The sequence below is a fragment of the Danio rerio genome, chromosome 23, assembly GCF_049306965.1.
Source record: "Danio rerio strain Tuebingen ecotype United States chromosome 23, GRCz12tu, whole genome shotgun sequence".
In the NCBI taxonomy this organism is placed as follows: domain Eukaryota; kingdom Metazoa; phylum Chordata; class Actinopteri; order Cypriniformes; family Danionidae; genus Danio; species Danio rerio.
Window position 1 is genome coordinate 43,168,420 of NC_133198.1, and position 15,596 is coordinate 43,184,015.

The following is a 15,596-nucleotide window of genomic DNA, read 5'->3' on the forward strand; positions in this document are numbered from 1 at the left end:
TATAATGTAGATTTATATTTAGTTTAACAACAAAACACCAGTAAATAGCGCTATTCCGCCTAGCCTGCTTTATTGAGCTGTATTGCTTATATATTTACATTGGGTCATTTTTGAACAATGATAGCCTTCCTATACTGTTTACCATGCTACTCTGAATATTCACTCTAAAATAGCATGTAAGTGTGGCTAAGTAACAAATGTAATTCCTGCACGGCGCTGGCACTAACTAACTGGCGAATGACATGAAATAGTGGGTTATCTGTCTGCTGTTGTGACGCAGTGTGCGCGCTTGCGATTTCAGGGGGTGTGGCTTTGAATCACAGTCCCTCCCCGCCATCCAAAGATAATATGCAAAGCGGTTAGCATTTTGGCAGATCACCTACTGCACCTTTAACTTGTTCAAAATCTATTTGAGTTTCTTTCTTCTGTTAAACATTAAACATTGGGAAAAATTTGTTTTGAAAAATGCTAGTCGCTGAGGTGCATTGACTTCCATAGTAAGGTAAAACTGTCTGTTTTTTATTACATTTCTTATTACATAAAACTTCAAAAACAATAAATTATCATTTTTAAAAAGGGATAAGCTCGAAATAAATGATGATCTTATCTAAAAACATGTTTTCCCTTATACATCTATAATGATTTTAGTCTTGATTAAAACTGATGTGCATGCAATCTTGAAAGCTCTTGAGAAATGAGGACAACCTATTTTACAGTTCTAATTCAGTCACCAAAGGTGCACTAAATGCGCCCTTAATACTCAATTGCGAACAGATAGAGCTTTTTTTACACTTGTGTCTGTCTGCACTGGCTGTTTGAGGTTGTAACTTTTATATTTTATACCTGTCCGTTTTGGGCATTATATTATATTATATTATATTATATTATATTATATTATATTATATTATATTATATTATATTATATTATATTATATTATATTATATTATAATCTTATGAAAATTGCTGTTTCGGTTGTATTTTTGTATTACCCTTGTCAGATTTCTGTTCATGTTAGTGCACATGCAGTACATGAGTATGACTAACAGTTTTGTAAATACAGAGAATATCAGTCTGGAACAACATATCTATTACACTGAAGTGGCTAAACAACACTTAGCCTATCTGTCTTGAGTCTCTAGTGTCTCTGCATTGCTTCGGCTGAGCAGGAAAACAATTTCGCTGTCGTTTTCTGTTGGGAGTGGCTGTTTTGCCCCACCCATTGTCACTACAGCAATGGCAGATGACTGACAAGTTGGACGGGATGGCCTGGGCTGTGGGCGGGTCACATGACCACCGGGAAGTGAAATGTAAACAGCTGAGCAGCTCTGTTTTGCTGGCTGAAAGGAAAACAGAGGTTGACAGGACTGATGGGTTTACATATGAAGTAGACTAATAGGTTAATGGTAGTGTACAATATTTATATTCCTATATATAAAATGACAGATATTTTATTGAAACGTTGCTTTTGTAATGAGGGGTTGCACCTTATAAGTGTCTGTCATTAATGAAGTACTGTACAGTAGTCACTAATCTGTCTAGTGCAGGGGTGTCCAAACTCGGTCCTGGAGGGCCAGTGTCCGACTGAGTTTAGCTCCAACTTGCCTTAACACACCTGCCAGGAAGTTTCTAGTATACCTAGTAAGAGCTTGATTAGCTGGTGCAGTTGTGTTTGATTAGAAGCTGGAGCTAAACTCTCCAGGACACCAGCCCTCCAGGACAGAGTTTGGACACCCCTGGTCTAGTATATAAGCTTTTATGAGGTTATTTTGCAATTCATCATCAGTGTGAAAGCCCCGGCTCCTCCACTACATAACAAAAGCTGTTACAGTTGAGGGCAGGAGCATTCCACACTTTGTTTTTCAATTAAATAACTGTCTCATTTGGGACATTTTTAGTGTGTGATTGCAGCAGCTGCACTGTTTTGCACTTTTATAAATGTCGTTTTTAGTATAAGTATGCAAATTAATATGCTTTTGTTATAATGTAAAGCTTGGGAATTAGAGGTATGAACCTATACTGGTCTCACGCTTCGGTTACGATTATCATGCCATCGATTCGGTTCAATTCGATATCTTGGTGCATCACGGTGCATTGACGATGCTTTCCATACATAGTTTTATATTTTGAGGGGAGGCTATAACAAGCTGTTATGACAAACAGCACTACATTATCTCTTATTCAAACACATAGACAGCACCAAACAAACAAACACACACACACACACACACACACACACACACACACACACACACACACACACACACACACACACACACACACACAGCCCTCTCAATATGCGTTTAGCCGGAAGAGCTTGTGTTGAGCATAGCAATAAAAAAAAAAACAAAAAAAAAAAACACGAATAAAAAGAAGAGCATTCCTGGCTAAACGCATATTGCGAGGGCTTAAAGGAAGCTGTGGTCGTAATGTCGAGCGAAAAAAGAAAAAAAAAAGAAAAAGACAGCTGTGAAACATAACCAGCTTTGTCTTTTTTGTAGGAAACACACTTTAGGTCTTTTTAGGGTAAGAGGTTTTTGAGTTAATGCCGCTATAACTGAGTGTGTGTCAGGAATATCGAAAACAAAACCAACTGAACCGCGCTCATTTCTGGCGCCCCCCTGAATGTACAGCGCCCTTAGCATTTGCCTTTACTGCCTATGCCACGGGCCGGCCCTGAGTTGCCTCCTGAGTGTTGTAAATAGCAGCGCTCGCCTCCCTCGCGAGAGAGCGCATATGAGATAAATGACGTCAGTACATAATAACCCAGGGATAGAAATTGCGACCATTTTGGTCGCATATGCGCCCGAAATTTCAGCTATGCGACCTCATAATATAAATTGGAAGCATTTGTAAATAAAACGTCTAAAAACGTCGTAAAATTGGTCTTCCCTGCTGCTATATTGTTTTTATATTAGCTGTCAATCACTCAAGACTTTCCGCTGTCAGATGACAGGGTGGGAGCTTTTGTGACCGTGGGGAATGCAAACGGCTGAAGAGTGAAAAGTACACTGAATCTCGATGCGTTGCATGCACTGCGTGTTCAGCCAACACAATCTCACGGCAATTCATAACTTTTTTATACGTTTCCTTGTGAGATCAGGCTGCAACAGCACACGTCCGCTAAAACACCATCGCCAAAGAAGCTTGCCTTTACTGAATTTAAACTGGTGGTCATCAGGAGAATCCTGCTCTGCCTACTCATATATTGGGCCGGCTGACTCGCATGCTTTTCCGCAAACACAGAAAAATGTAATTCAGCCCATAACGAGGCTGAGCATTAAAACGACACGAACCGAAACCAAAACTTTTAAAAGTGAGACTTTCTTGAGGTGTATATAATTTTTCTATTTATTTACTGATGACTGGTTTGCAGCTTTCAGCATCGAATTGAATGATTTATTATAATATTTTGTTTGTTTTGTAGCAGAAATATTATTTGTTAAACTGATATGCATATAGACACAATAGTACAAAATTAATATTTCTTACTACGATGCTTCATTTGTGTTTGATGCAAACCATTGGTTTATTTTTCATAAAGTAATAGTAGGACTTTATATCGCAGATAACTTACATTAAAGCACATTCAAGGCAGCATGATGATGAGAAATGTAATTAATTATTAGTATTATTGTCTTCATCGTCATCATTAATATTTTATAATTATTCTACATTAATTTTGGAATTAATTTTGGAAGTCATCTCAGCATTAGTTAGATAGTTGTTTCTGGTTTTGTTAGTCTTAATTGATGTTGTTTTCAAATACAATAAATCCCTTAATATACAATTTGCAGCGTTGCTCATTCATTTTTGGTGGGTGCTCCTAAATTTTTTTCTGGTGCTCCTAAATGTTTCAGGTTGGGAGCACCGGTGCTACCAAGTAGAAAAGTTAATTTCAAGCCCTGTAACCGGTTATGATTATTACTGAACCGATACCGAATTGTCCGCATCTGCATCGCGGTGCACCGAAGAAACAATTAATTTTGACACCCCTATTGGGAATGTTACCTTCTCAGCCTACTGTATAGGAAATTCTTCAATTTTTCACTTTTCCTTCCAGCTTAGTCCCTTTATTTATCACAGTCTCCACAGTGGAATGAACTGCCAACTTATCCAGCATATGATTTATGCAGCAGATGCCCTTCCAACCACAACACAGTACTGGGAAACAGCCATACACATTCTCACATTCATAAATATTGCGAGCGTAAACATCAGGTGAGCTGGTTACATTGTAACCCCATATTGTAACAACACGCTACGTGATGAGATTCAAGTACATGATAATGAGAAATGTAATTCATTGTTAGTATTATTGTCATCATTAATATTTTAGAACTATTTGACATTCATTTTGGAATTGTTGCACAAATATCAATACGTCGTCACAGCATCAGTTAGATAGGTTTTTCTGTTTTTTGTTAGTCCTGATTGATGTTTTAAAATACAATAAAACCCTTAAAATACAGTTTGATCCATGAATGCAATCCTTAGTTCAACCACTGGTTGACAAACTTGCATACCACACCTTTGTATAACTTTTATAAAATAGTTGAAACCTGATTAACTTTTTTAAATAGGTTAAAGTAACATTAAAAATGTATTGTCATGTCTCCTTGTAATTTATTTTTTATTTTTGTGCAGTGTATGAGGTCTGGTCTGTCTCCCACTTTGACTTTTTACATGCTCGGATTTGGGTCACAAGACAGTACAGTGTAGCTCAGCTGGATCAAACATCCCTCAACTCAAAACACTTCTGCCTCATTGAACTAATGCCATGAACACCATGTGCTGCTGTTGCTCTAGACATTACAAACAATTATACTATATAATGAAAAATGTATAATATCGAATGCTTGATTCTAAGAGTCACTCTGGGGTCCCCAAAATGCTGTGGGCCTTTGGAATAATCCTAACTCCACCTAAAAAGCACCCCAAAATTAATAATAAAGAAATGCTGTTAATTTGCTTAGCCTCTGGGCATCCAAGATGGCCATCCTTCAGTATTTCGAAGACTCAAGGTACACATTTGTTTGCTTCCAACATATTACTTGAACATATCATCTTGCTTGTTTCTTTCACCTTTGCTTCATATAAGCCTTATTCACACCACAATGACAGAAGAAAGCAGACTATCACTAGACATCATTACGCCATTTAAGCATATTTAATCTCCAAAAATGAGCTCTGAGAGACACCAACTTTATAATTATTCTAATGATCATTATTATTTCCAATGATAAGGTTTCATATTATTTATTTTTAAATAATGTGATTGGATATAATGTCAATGTAAATATTTTAAGAGGAAATATAATACACATTTTTCTGTTTTAATCATTAGGGACAGAGCACCGAAACAGCGCGTAGGCCCTATCGGAATTGCTCTGTTTATTCTTCTTCCATGGAATGAATCGCGATTTTGAGGAGCTAAACATTGCCGAAAACTCAAACTATGCACACGCCTCAGAAGTGGCGAAAATTTAGGTTTGTTATGGGTTTCGGAAGTGGGCGTGGCAAAATGACTCAACAGCGCCACCTATGCACTTTTGACAGACTTGCCCACGAGCTGTACACGTACGAAAATACACGTATGGCACACACCTCAAACACATCAAAACCTACAAAAAAAAGTCTCTTGGAGCGTCATCTCAAACCCAACAGGAAGTCGGATATTTTTAATTTTCTGCAGTGAAAAGGTGCATTTCCAGGCATTGTATATTAACGAACTCCTCCTAGGGATTTTATTGGATCAACACCAAAATTGGGTTTTGTCATCTAAAGGCACCAATCCCCCCAAATCCCCCCCCCCCCCCCCCCCATCATCAGGGGGCCCCGTCAGTGATCCCTGCTGGGGGGCCTCCGCATTTTGCGCTACACCACTGTCGCTGTCATGCTGAGGCTACCGGGCAGCGGTAAACCCGGGTGCGAGGTCCCTATCATTGCTGCTTGCAGCTTTAATCTTTATTTCTTGTTTATGTAAAGCACTTTGAATTACCATTGTGTATGAAATGTGCTATGTAAATAAACTTGCCTTGCCTAATATAGAGATTGGAGTTGGATTTCATATCAAAAGCTTTTTGCAGAAATGTGAATATTGCACCTTTATATACAGTTTTTATTAAATTTTAAAAACACTAATCAAAAGTCATCCAACCAATTCCACAATAATTGAAAGTGTCTTATTTATTTTAGCAGCTCTTAGTTCAGCTTTTGTCCAAATTGTCCATATTTGTGTGTAAATTCAGTTATCATCTCGAGATACTGACTCTAGCTTTATTGTGTGCTCTGATTCTGTGTCGGTTTGCTGCTGGCTGTTCTTTTTTTTTCTTGTGCAATTCCCAAGCTGTTCATTGGATAAACCAGCACTCTGTTGTTTTGGCAGGGGAGGAAGGGCAGTAAATCTGGACTGCCTCTAAATGTATCTAAGCTGGTCATTGGATCAGTTGCTGAAAGAAAATGTGCATTAAAAGAAAAAAAAGACTGTTATTGACTAATCAATAGGTCAGGGAGGCAGATCCCCATCTGAAAAGTCATTTCACCTCCCATTGTTTTGATGAGTCATTACTTGGTTCACTCGGTGTTTATTGGTGTAAAACCCTTTTTGTTGCTGATGTCAAAACAACATGCAGGGTTAAAAATTGTGTGTTTTTTTTAAATTTTTTATTTGTTTTGTACTGATTGGTGAGGGTAAGGCACCGCTGTGTGCTCTTTCTCTCTCTGGAAGCTTAGCATTAGCTGCCGCTAAGCTGCTCAGATCTCTGAGCCTTCCCACCCCAATAGACACACACACTCAGACACACACGCACACATCTCAGTGCCATGTGGAGAATTGCACACTAATCGCTGATCTCTCTCTCTCTCTCTCTCTCGCTCTCTCTCTCGCTCGCTCACTCACTCTCTTTAATCTAGCATTTTTCCCTATACCACACACACACAGCAATCACACACAATTGTGATTTATAATCTCACATTTACACGCTCAAAGAGGGGGATCTACAGTCTCCTCTCGATTTCTCAGATTAACGGGGATGAGGTGAAGGTCCAGTTCTCATGCATGCCTCCATCACATATTCCTCTCTTTATTTGTCAATGAATGAGCACACACATTATCATCAGCCTGATGGATGTTGCGTCCTTTGGACTTTGTTTGCCTGAGGTTGTGTTTGATGTACTGGATTAGCATTGCTTTCTTGAGGATGTAGATGAGAGGTTTTTGCATGGGGTTTTCCAGGATTCTCCAGAACTATGAGTGAGATTCAAGGTAAGAGCTGTAAATGGCATGCGGACGGCTTTAAGCTTTTAATGCTCCAAATATGGTGATCCCCACCGCAAAAAAAACCCTTATTAAAATATACAAGCAGGTTTATATTTATGTATGCAATCCCATTTATTTTGTATGTAGACAAATTAAGGCTTGGCGATTAATGAAAAAATAAACAAAATCGACATTCAGAACCTATAATCTATCGGATTTTTCCTGGCCGATTTTTTTTTCAATTACTTTCCCTACTGTGTGTGAATTCACGTGACCCGGCTCTGTTAGCCACACTTTGCAGCCACATCTGATCTCTGGTCAAGTAGGACACATTCTTGTGCCTTGCTAGGGTTGTAACGGTATGATTTTTTTACGGTATGATAATCGTCTAAAACAATACCACGGTTTGACGGTTTCGCAGTATACGGTATGTTACAAATGTTACAAAATAATAGAACAGTGAAGCAAATTTGACTTTTTCCAAATAATATATTTTCAGTTACTATAAACAACACCACTTACAATGAACAAATAAAAAAATAAGAAAATAATAAATAATGTGTCAAAGTCCAAATAAAGTCCAAATAAACATGGTGCAAATCCTCAGTAAAAAATAGATATAAATATTTACTATACTATAAATAGTTACATAACGAAACTAGATTCAATATGGAACATCCTTAGGTTTTATGTGCCAGCATGGATATGGTTGTCTGTGGATATGGATTTGGATGTGGTTGTCTGCAATGCAGACAAACAGCTGCACCTTCATTTGCGTCTTTTGAAAACAGCAAGAGCAGCAGTTCGTCTTTGCTGTGTCACTGTTTTGTCATGTTTCTGTGCTGCTGTGCATGCAAAAGTACTTAGTATGAGAATTATTTCATGCAAAACTTTTTTTTTGCGTTTTATTTAGCCGCGCAGAAATGTATGCCTATCTCTCATTCTGTGTTGTTCAAAAAGCTCGTTTTTGGTCCACAAACAAAAGCGAAACCTATGCTTATTGGTTGTGATATAGCGAGTTTAAACCAATCTGGGCATGGAGGAGGGACAATGCATCAATGTATCGTGTCTGGTTTGTCCGGAGACACAGTGACGAGCGTTTCTTTGTCAAATCAGCGTTGTCAAATTTTGATGACGTAACCGCACTGATTCCGGAGCCTCCGGAGCCGCGAATGTTATGTGATACAGCACTGGAAAGCTGAGATTCTCTTCTTTATGCCAATCTTTGAATTGTATAAATCGGATCAGCGGATCAAAAGTTATTAAACATTTAAAAGCAATACTTATTTTTAGCCGCGGGCGGCTGTCTCTGTCTTTAGGGGTTAAAACCGTTGATATATAATTGTTCATGGTATGATAATCGTGCACGTTCAAATCGTGGTAGACCGTCATACCGGTATATTGTTACAACCCTATGCCTTGCTTTGCACTACATTAATGATGATTGTAAGCTGTGCCAGAGATGCCTTGAGACGACATATTTCCATTGCATTAAAATTATTATTTATATTAAAATATTTGTTTACAAAAGATGCAAGAAATGTACTGGTTAAAATATTATTTACAGGGCATGGTTTCCGCTACATTCATTCTTCCATGGCAGGCCACCACACCCAAAATTCATCCCGCCACGGCTACATTACAGCTTCTCATTCTAAACTTTTTTTTTTTTTTTTTTTTTTAAATAGTGGGTGGTAATCGCACCAAAACGTATTAAAGGGAAAGTGAATTATAACAGCGGTGAAGCAGTGGCGCAGTAGGTAGTGCTGTCACCTCACAGCAAGAAGGTCGCTGGTTCGAGCCTTGGCTCAGTTGGCGTTTCTGTGTGGAGTTTGCATGTTCTCCCTGCGTTCGCGTGGGTTTCCTCCGGGTGCTCCGGTTTCCCCCACAGTCCAAAGACATGTGGTACAGGTGAATTGGGTAGGCTAAATTGTCCGTAGTGTGGGAGTGTGTGTGTGTGTGGATGTTTTCCAGAGATGGGTTGTGGCTGGAAGGGCATCCGCTGCGTAAAAACTTGCTGGATAAGTTGGCGGTTCATTCCGCTGTGGCGACCCCGGATTAATAAAGGGACAAAGCCGACAAGAAAATGAATGAATGAATTATAACAGCACAAACCTTTCAAACCTTTCTTGGAGACATTTATAAACATTCCTAGCAAATCTAATAGATGCTGGAGATATACTCGTTACATAAACGCTCTAAATCGCACTCAGCAGCGTTTGTTTGAGAGCGCACAAGAAGATCTGCATGCTCTTGAAGCAGCTTATATTTGAGGTGCCGTGCAAGAAGTTTTATGCACGAGCAGAGGAAATTGGTGTGCAAGCAGAGATTCACATGCTTTTACATTGTAGGCAGGGCCGAAGCAAGCTGAACTGCCGCTCTAGGCAACAGACGATCATCACCTTCCTCCGAAAGGAAAAACGAAAGTGACCGTTTAGCGGATATAACTTAGGATGCGGGTGGTAAGGGAGGTGTCACGGATGCCGCCCTCTCTATTCTGCCACCCTAGGCGTGGATATAACTGCTGAGGATGCGGGTGGTCGTGGATGCCTCTCTATTCTGCTGTAGGTCGCCTCTATGGACGCGCCGGCCCTGCATGTAGGGTATTACATAAATGCGATCTCGACTTGTAATACTGTGCTCACGACATTTGTCATTGAAATAACGCCACAGGTATTTGGTAGATCTGTGTAAAGAAAAAACAACAACAACAACAACAACAACAAAAGGCCTGCCACCACAGCTGGAAAAAATCCCAGAGGAAACTGCAGGGTATACAAGAGTTATTTTATTTAGACAAGATGCTGCTTATTTTTCACTTTTAATATAAAAAAACACTGAAAATAATTTATTTTGTTTCCTAAAGTGCAGGTTATCTTGTTTCACTTACTTTTATAAAGAAAAAGTCACTGTTGGTTTTAGGCAATGTGTGTTTTTAATTTTAAAAAAGCATTTTAAAACGAAAACGACAACCACACTGGCATATCATCTAGTACAGTATTTCTCAACTGGTGGGAACATTTTCAGTGGGTCACGGAGTGTGTGGTCAAAAAATTTAAAATTAAAGTTTTTTACTTATTGTGTTATTTATTTTGAAATGTGTGCACAGCAACCATACCGTTTGACATATGAAATTTCATTTAATTATAGCAACAAATATGTCAAAGCACAAGTACGACCCCCAATATGTAAAGTATGGATTTACATATATTCACGGCAAAAAAAGACTTAAAGCCTCTGTGTGTCATAAGTAGTGAGGTGCTTCCTCAAGGGAGCACGAAACCTTCTAAATAAAAACAACATTTAGAAACTAAACAACATGTTTTATTAACAGTTTGGTTCATGGTAACTGAAATTTTCCTTACCCTAACCACCGTATTTGTTGCTTTTACTCTAATATTTCTATAATTTGATACATTTTGTTAAATGACAGCAATAAAATATAGTTTATTTGTAAGTATTGGTAATTTTCGTATAATTTATCTGTCACTACTTGAGTATAGTAACAAATGGATAAAAATTAATTATAATTCCCAAAATTGTATTATAGTTCCTAAAAAAATTTGGGTCGTGGCTTGTTGACCATGTAAAAATGTGGGTCCCATGGCCAAACCAGTTGATCTAGCATTTCTAAACAGCCTTCCTCGACACTGTATTGCTAAAAATGTACATAATATGACCATGCACACACTCTGGCATGCTGCAGCTTATGCGCTCATCTGAGCTTCAACAGTCAGCAGGTGCTTTGAGCAGAAAACCCCAGAAAGCGGTGCACGTCGGACAGTTTATCAGGGATGTACCACTGGATCCTACTATAGTTGTTTAGCATGATATTTAATTAATGTTGTCTCTATCTAACGACTCTTAGGTCATTTGAATCTATCAGGTAACGTATCACATCGTCAGTACACTGCTTTCACTTTCACCATTGTACTTAATAACTTTAGTGAAAACCTCAGATACTGTTGCTTGTGCACATTTTTACCAACCAAGTTTGTCGGCGTCATTATAACGACACAGATCACTCTGCCTATTCATGCCAGAGTCCAGTGGAAAAAGTGATTGATAGGAGGTAATTTGTGTGCAACTTATCTTTATTAATATATGATTTGTTTATGGGTAAAACAGACCATGCGGGTCAGGTAGTTGAAACGGTAGGATACAAATAATTAATTTGTTATGAATGAATTAATCATACATAAATAATTAATTCACCGCCGCCCATGACTACGATTTAACGTTTAGAATTGAGTCTGGAAAAGTTCAATGGAAAAAAGTAATCTAGAAAATATAGTATGTAATTTAAGGCCAAAAAAGTTGCCTGTGTTTCTTTTCAGTCTGTCTGCAGCCAAACATGTGAACTTAAGGTCATTAAAACTAGGTTCAACTTTAACCTTTGCCCTAAAATTTGATCACCTGATGCCCCATCCAGACTCCTTTACAATGCAATAGATTTTATGTGATTTGAGATGTAGCCTATGCTATTGTGCATTTTGATACACCTCGGAAAATTGTTGAGTAAGCTGGTAAACAAGTGTTCAGTTTTAACAGGTATCTCTTTATTTTTCTCCCGTCCATATGTTATCTTGTGTAACAAAAGCAAGCCCCTGATTTACATAGCATTTATTTAATGCTTTGTCTTTGGACCTCAGTCCCTCTCTGACTCCAGCAGTTCTGCTTCACTGCACACACTGGCATGGAAACCCTTCAGTGCAGAGCCAAGATGGACCACACCGATACTAGAAGAAAATAAAGAGCACATGCATGCCTCCTATAGGTGCTTTAGTTTGACTGTCAATCTGTTTGTTCGTATTTGATTATCAAACATCCCCCTAATGGAGGATGCTTCCTTAAATCCACTTTAACCTTAATAGCAGTTCCACTATAAATTCGTTTTTTTCCTTGATTCATTTTGAGTACCTTGACTGACTAACCTCTCTTCTTGAACTTTGACTTTCTAACTAGCTTAACAAAACCTCAGTGCAGCTTGATGCTGAAAAAATAAGCGATCATGCAATATTGTGGTTTAGTATTGCAATAATGATAAGTCTTGCTCTATAAATGTTTCCTAGATTCATGTAATGATCATACTAAAGTAAATATAAATCAGGGCTCGACAATAAGGACTGCCCAATGGCCCGGGGCCAGCGTACGAGACGCTCGGGCCAGTAACATTCTGTATACTATATCGGGCCAGTGCTGCCTTGTTGCCTGCCAGATCGAGCCACAGCTGCATGCTGCGACTGTCTGTCAATTGTGTGCAAATACAATCTTACGGTGCTTTCATACATAGACGTTTGTTTCGGAATCTGTCTCGTTTCCCCCGTTAGCGCGGTTTGTTTGGCATATATCCAGCAGTTGCGCTTGCATCCACGCCAAATCAATCAGTCCGAGATCGCCTGAAAGAGATGGTCTCTGTCCTATTGAGCGGATCAAGTATAGTGAGAAAACAAAACAATGCAACGAACTGACGACCCAGGCTATATCACAGTGTATTATGATCGTGTAATAGCCACTTATACGGCTATATGAAGAGAAAATGATGAGCAGGGCGAGATGTCTTTCTTACAGGTGGATGCGAAAGTGAAAGCATGCTGACATATTACTGAGAGCTGTTTATCCAGCCTGATCTCGGTTTATCCGTCAGGAAAATTGACCGAAATTACTATCTGATCAATTTTTTTTTTCATATTTTAATCGTATAATATGTTGTGTTAGGCCAGTTGTTTTGTTCATTTCCGCACTGACAGCTCAAAAGAAAGATCAACATTGATCTGCTTCGCTATCTTATGCAGTCTCGGTTCATCTGCTATGTCTCTCTATAATTTAAGCCTAAAATGCAGAATTCTAGCCAATGTTTCTTTAATAGATTGATTCATTAAATAGATAGATTTTTACAAAACCTGACAATTGAAATGAGGCTCTGTATGATAAAGTCTGACCTCTCTGATTTGTATTTGGTGACGATGTCTGTGGGTTGTTAAAATTAAAGTGCACATTTTCGCTTATAAAATATTTTATACACAACTGGTCAAAAGTTTGGGGTAAGTGATTGTTAAATATGTTAGAATAAGCTTCTTCTGCTCACCAAGGCTGCAATTATTTCATCATAAATACAAATTGTGAAATGTTGCATTATAAAATAACTGTTCAAAAATAGTTTATCATTTAACATGATCCTTCAGAAATCACTAATATTAATTATTATTATTGTTATTAATGATAATAGTAATAAAAGCAATAATGTCTGGAGTAGTAATTTTAATTGAAACCACATACAATAAGACAGCAGTTATTTAAAATTTTGATAAATATTTAACAATTTAACATTTTTTACATTTAATAAATGTAGCCTTGATGAACTGAATAATTTTCCTTAAACATTTATAAATTACTGTAAATATATATACAGTTGAAGTCAGAAGTATTAGCCCCCCTTTGTTTTTTTTCTTTTTAAAATATTTCCTAAATAATGTTAAATAGAGCAAGGAAATGTTGATTGTATGTCTGATAATATTTTTTCCTCTGAACAAAGTCTTATTTGTTTTATTTTGGCTAGAATAAAAGCAGTTTTAATTTTTTATGAACCATTTAAGGTCAAATTTATTAGCCCCTTAAGCTAATTGTTTTTCAAACTGTCTACAGAACAAACCATTGTTATACAATAACTTGCCTAATTACCCTAACCTGCCTAGTAAACCTAATTAACCTAGTTAAGCCTTTAAATCAGGGGTCACCAATCTCGGTCCTGGAGGGCCGTTGTCCCTGCAGGGTTTAGCTCCAACTTGCCTAAACACACCTGCCTGGGTGTTTCAAGTATACCTAGTAAGACCTTGATTAGCTTGTTCAGGTGTGTTTGATTAGGGTTGGAGCGAAAATCTGCAGGACACCGGCCCTCCAGAAACAAGTTTGATGACCCCTGCTTTAAATGTCACTTTAAGCTGAATAAAAGTGTCTTGAAAATTATCTAGTCAAATATTATTTACTGTCATCATGGCAAAGATAAAATAAATCAGTTATTAGAAATGAGTTATTAAAACTATTGTGTTTAGAAATGTGTTGAATAAATCTGCTCTCCGTTAAACAGAAATTGGGGAAAAAACAAACGGGGGGCTAATAATTTTGAAATCAACTGTGTGTGTGTGTGTGTGTGTGTGTGTGTGTGTGTGTGTGTGTGTGTGTGTGTGTGTGTGTGTGTGTGTGTGTGTGTGTGTGTGTACACACACGCACACACACATGCAGACACAGAGAGTCAAATAGAAAGTTTTGGCAGGGCAAGTAAAAATCAGAACGGGCCAGTAGAAAAAATCCTTAGCGTTGAACCCTGTAAATGTATATACTTTTTCAAATCGAATTAAATCTAATTCCGGTTTTAAAAAAAAAGTTGGCAATGTGCAAACGCTTTAACTTTAAGAATTTCTGAAAACACTTGCAGACATTCTTTATTATTATTGGTTGTTGCCATTTTTCTTGCTTATATCTTCATCTACCAAAGCTCTTGGTTCACTTTTGGGCTGCTCTAGCCAATAGGGTTTATGCGGAAGTATGCTAAAGGACTTTTAATTTGGCAGTAACCTGGATTAAGCATTTCTGGTAAACTGTATGCCATTGCAAAATCAGCCCATTTAAAGTCTGTTTTCTTTAAAAATCTGCGATCTCCACTGGCTATCCCTAACCTAGGATATCCCTACCCTGTATGCTATCATATTTTGAGCCGTTTAGCATATTTGTTGGCTAAACAAGCGCTCAGAACTTTGTGTAAGTTTGATGTCATTCATGCTAACTGCTGCTATAGGGGGTTGTTGTCTGTGTACTCGTGCTGTTTATTCTCTTCTGCCGTCACTACATACTTAAACAGCCTATGCCGCCGGGCATTCAGAGCACAGATTAGTAAGCTAATCAGGCACGGGCCTCAGACCAAAAGTTCACGAGGGTTTCTACCATTTTATGTTCTGTGCTGGAATGAAGACAAAAGCAAGAGAGAAAGTTCCTGAAACCTACATTTTGTGTCGGATCTCGAGAGGAAGAATTGCATTCTACTGTAGCTTTGTTAAAATCTTTTATCATCTAAAGTGAAGCTGTTGGGAGACGTGATTGTTTTTGCATCCCTTGAGCATTTGAGTGGAATGAAAAGCTGAATCAGGGATCAGGGGAATCAGGGGAATACAAACACAGGTGTCATGTGTTAAAGTCTCACCAGCACAATAGCCTGGGGTTTGTTTGGATGGTGCAAATATTTGATGGTTTCTATCACATTTGACTTCCGTTACATGTATATATCTAAGGATAAGCACAACTTTTTTTTTTGCCGTGGTTCTCGAAGGAGATCACACCTTT

At 38.1% G+C, this 15,596-nt stretch overlaps 1 protein-coding gene across 23 annotated transcripts in view; it reads left to right on the plus strand.

Moving 5' to 3' along the window:
• Positions 1 to 15,596, plus strand: part of map7b (microtubule-associated protein 7b) — an 87,800-nt gene that overhangs the window by 10,645 nt on the left and 61,559 nt on the right. For 4 of the 23 annotated variants that reach the window (XM_021470036.3, XM_073939389.1, XM_073939392.1 and 1 more), the window contains exon 1: positions 6,932 to 7,265. The exons of 16 other annotated variants lie outside the window; for them this stretch is intronic. In XM_021470036.3, the coding sequence (XP_021325711.1) occupies positions 7,250 to 7,265 (16 nt within the window). In that variant the 5' untranslated portion in view covers positions 6,932 to 7,249. Of the gene's footprint in view, positions 1 to 6,806; positions 7,266 to 15,596 lie in introns of those variants that run through there. 3 more of the 23 variants (XM_073939391.1, XM_073939394.1, XM_073939388.1) reach the window with 3 other exon arrangements.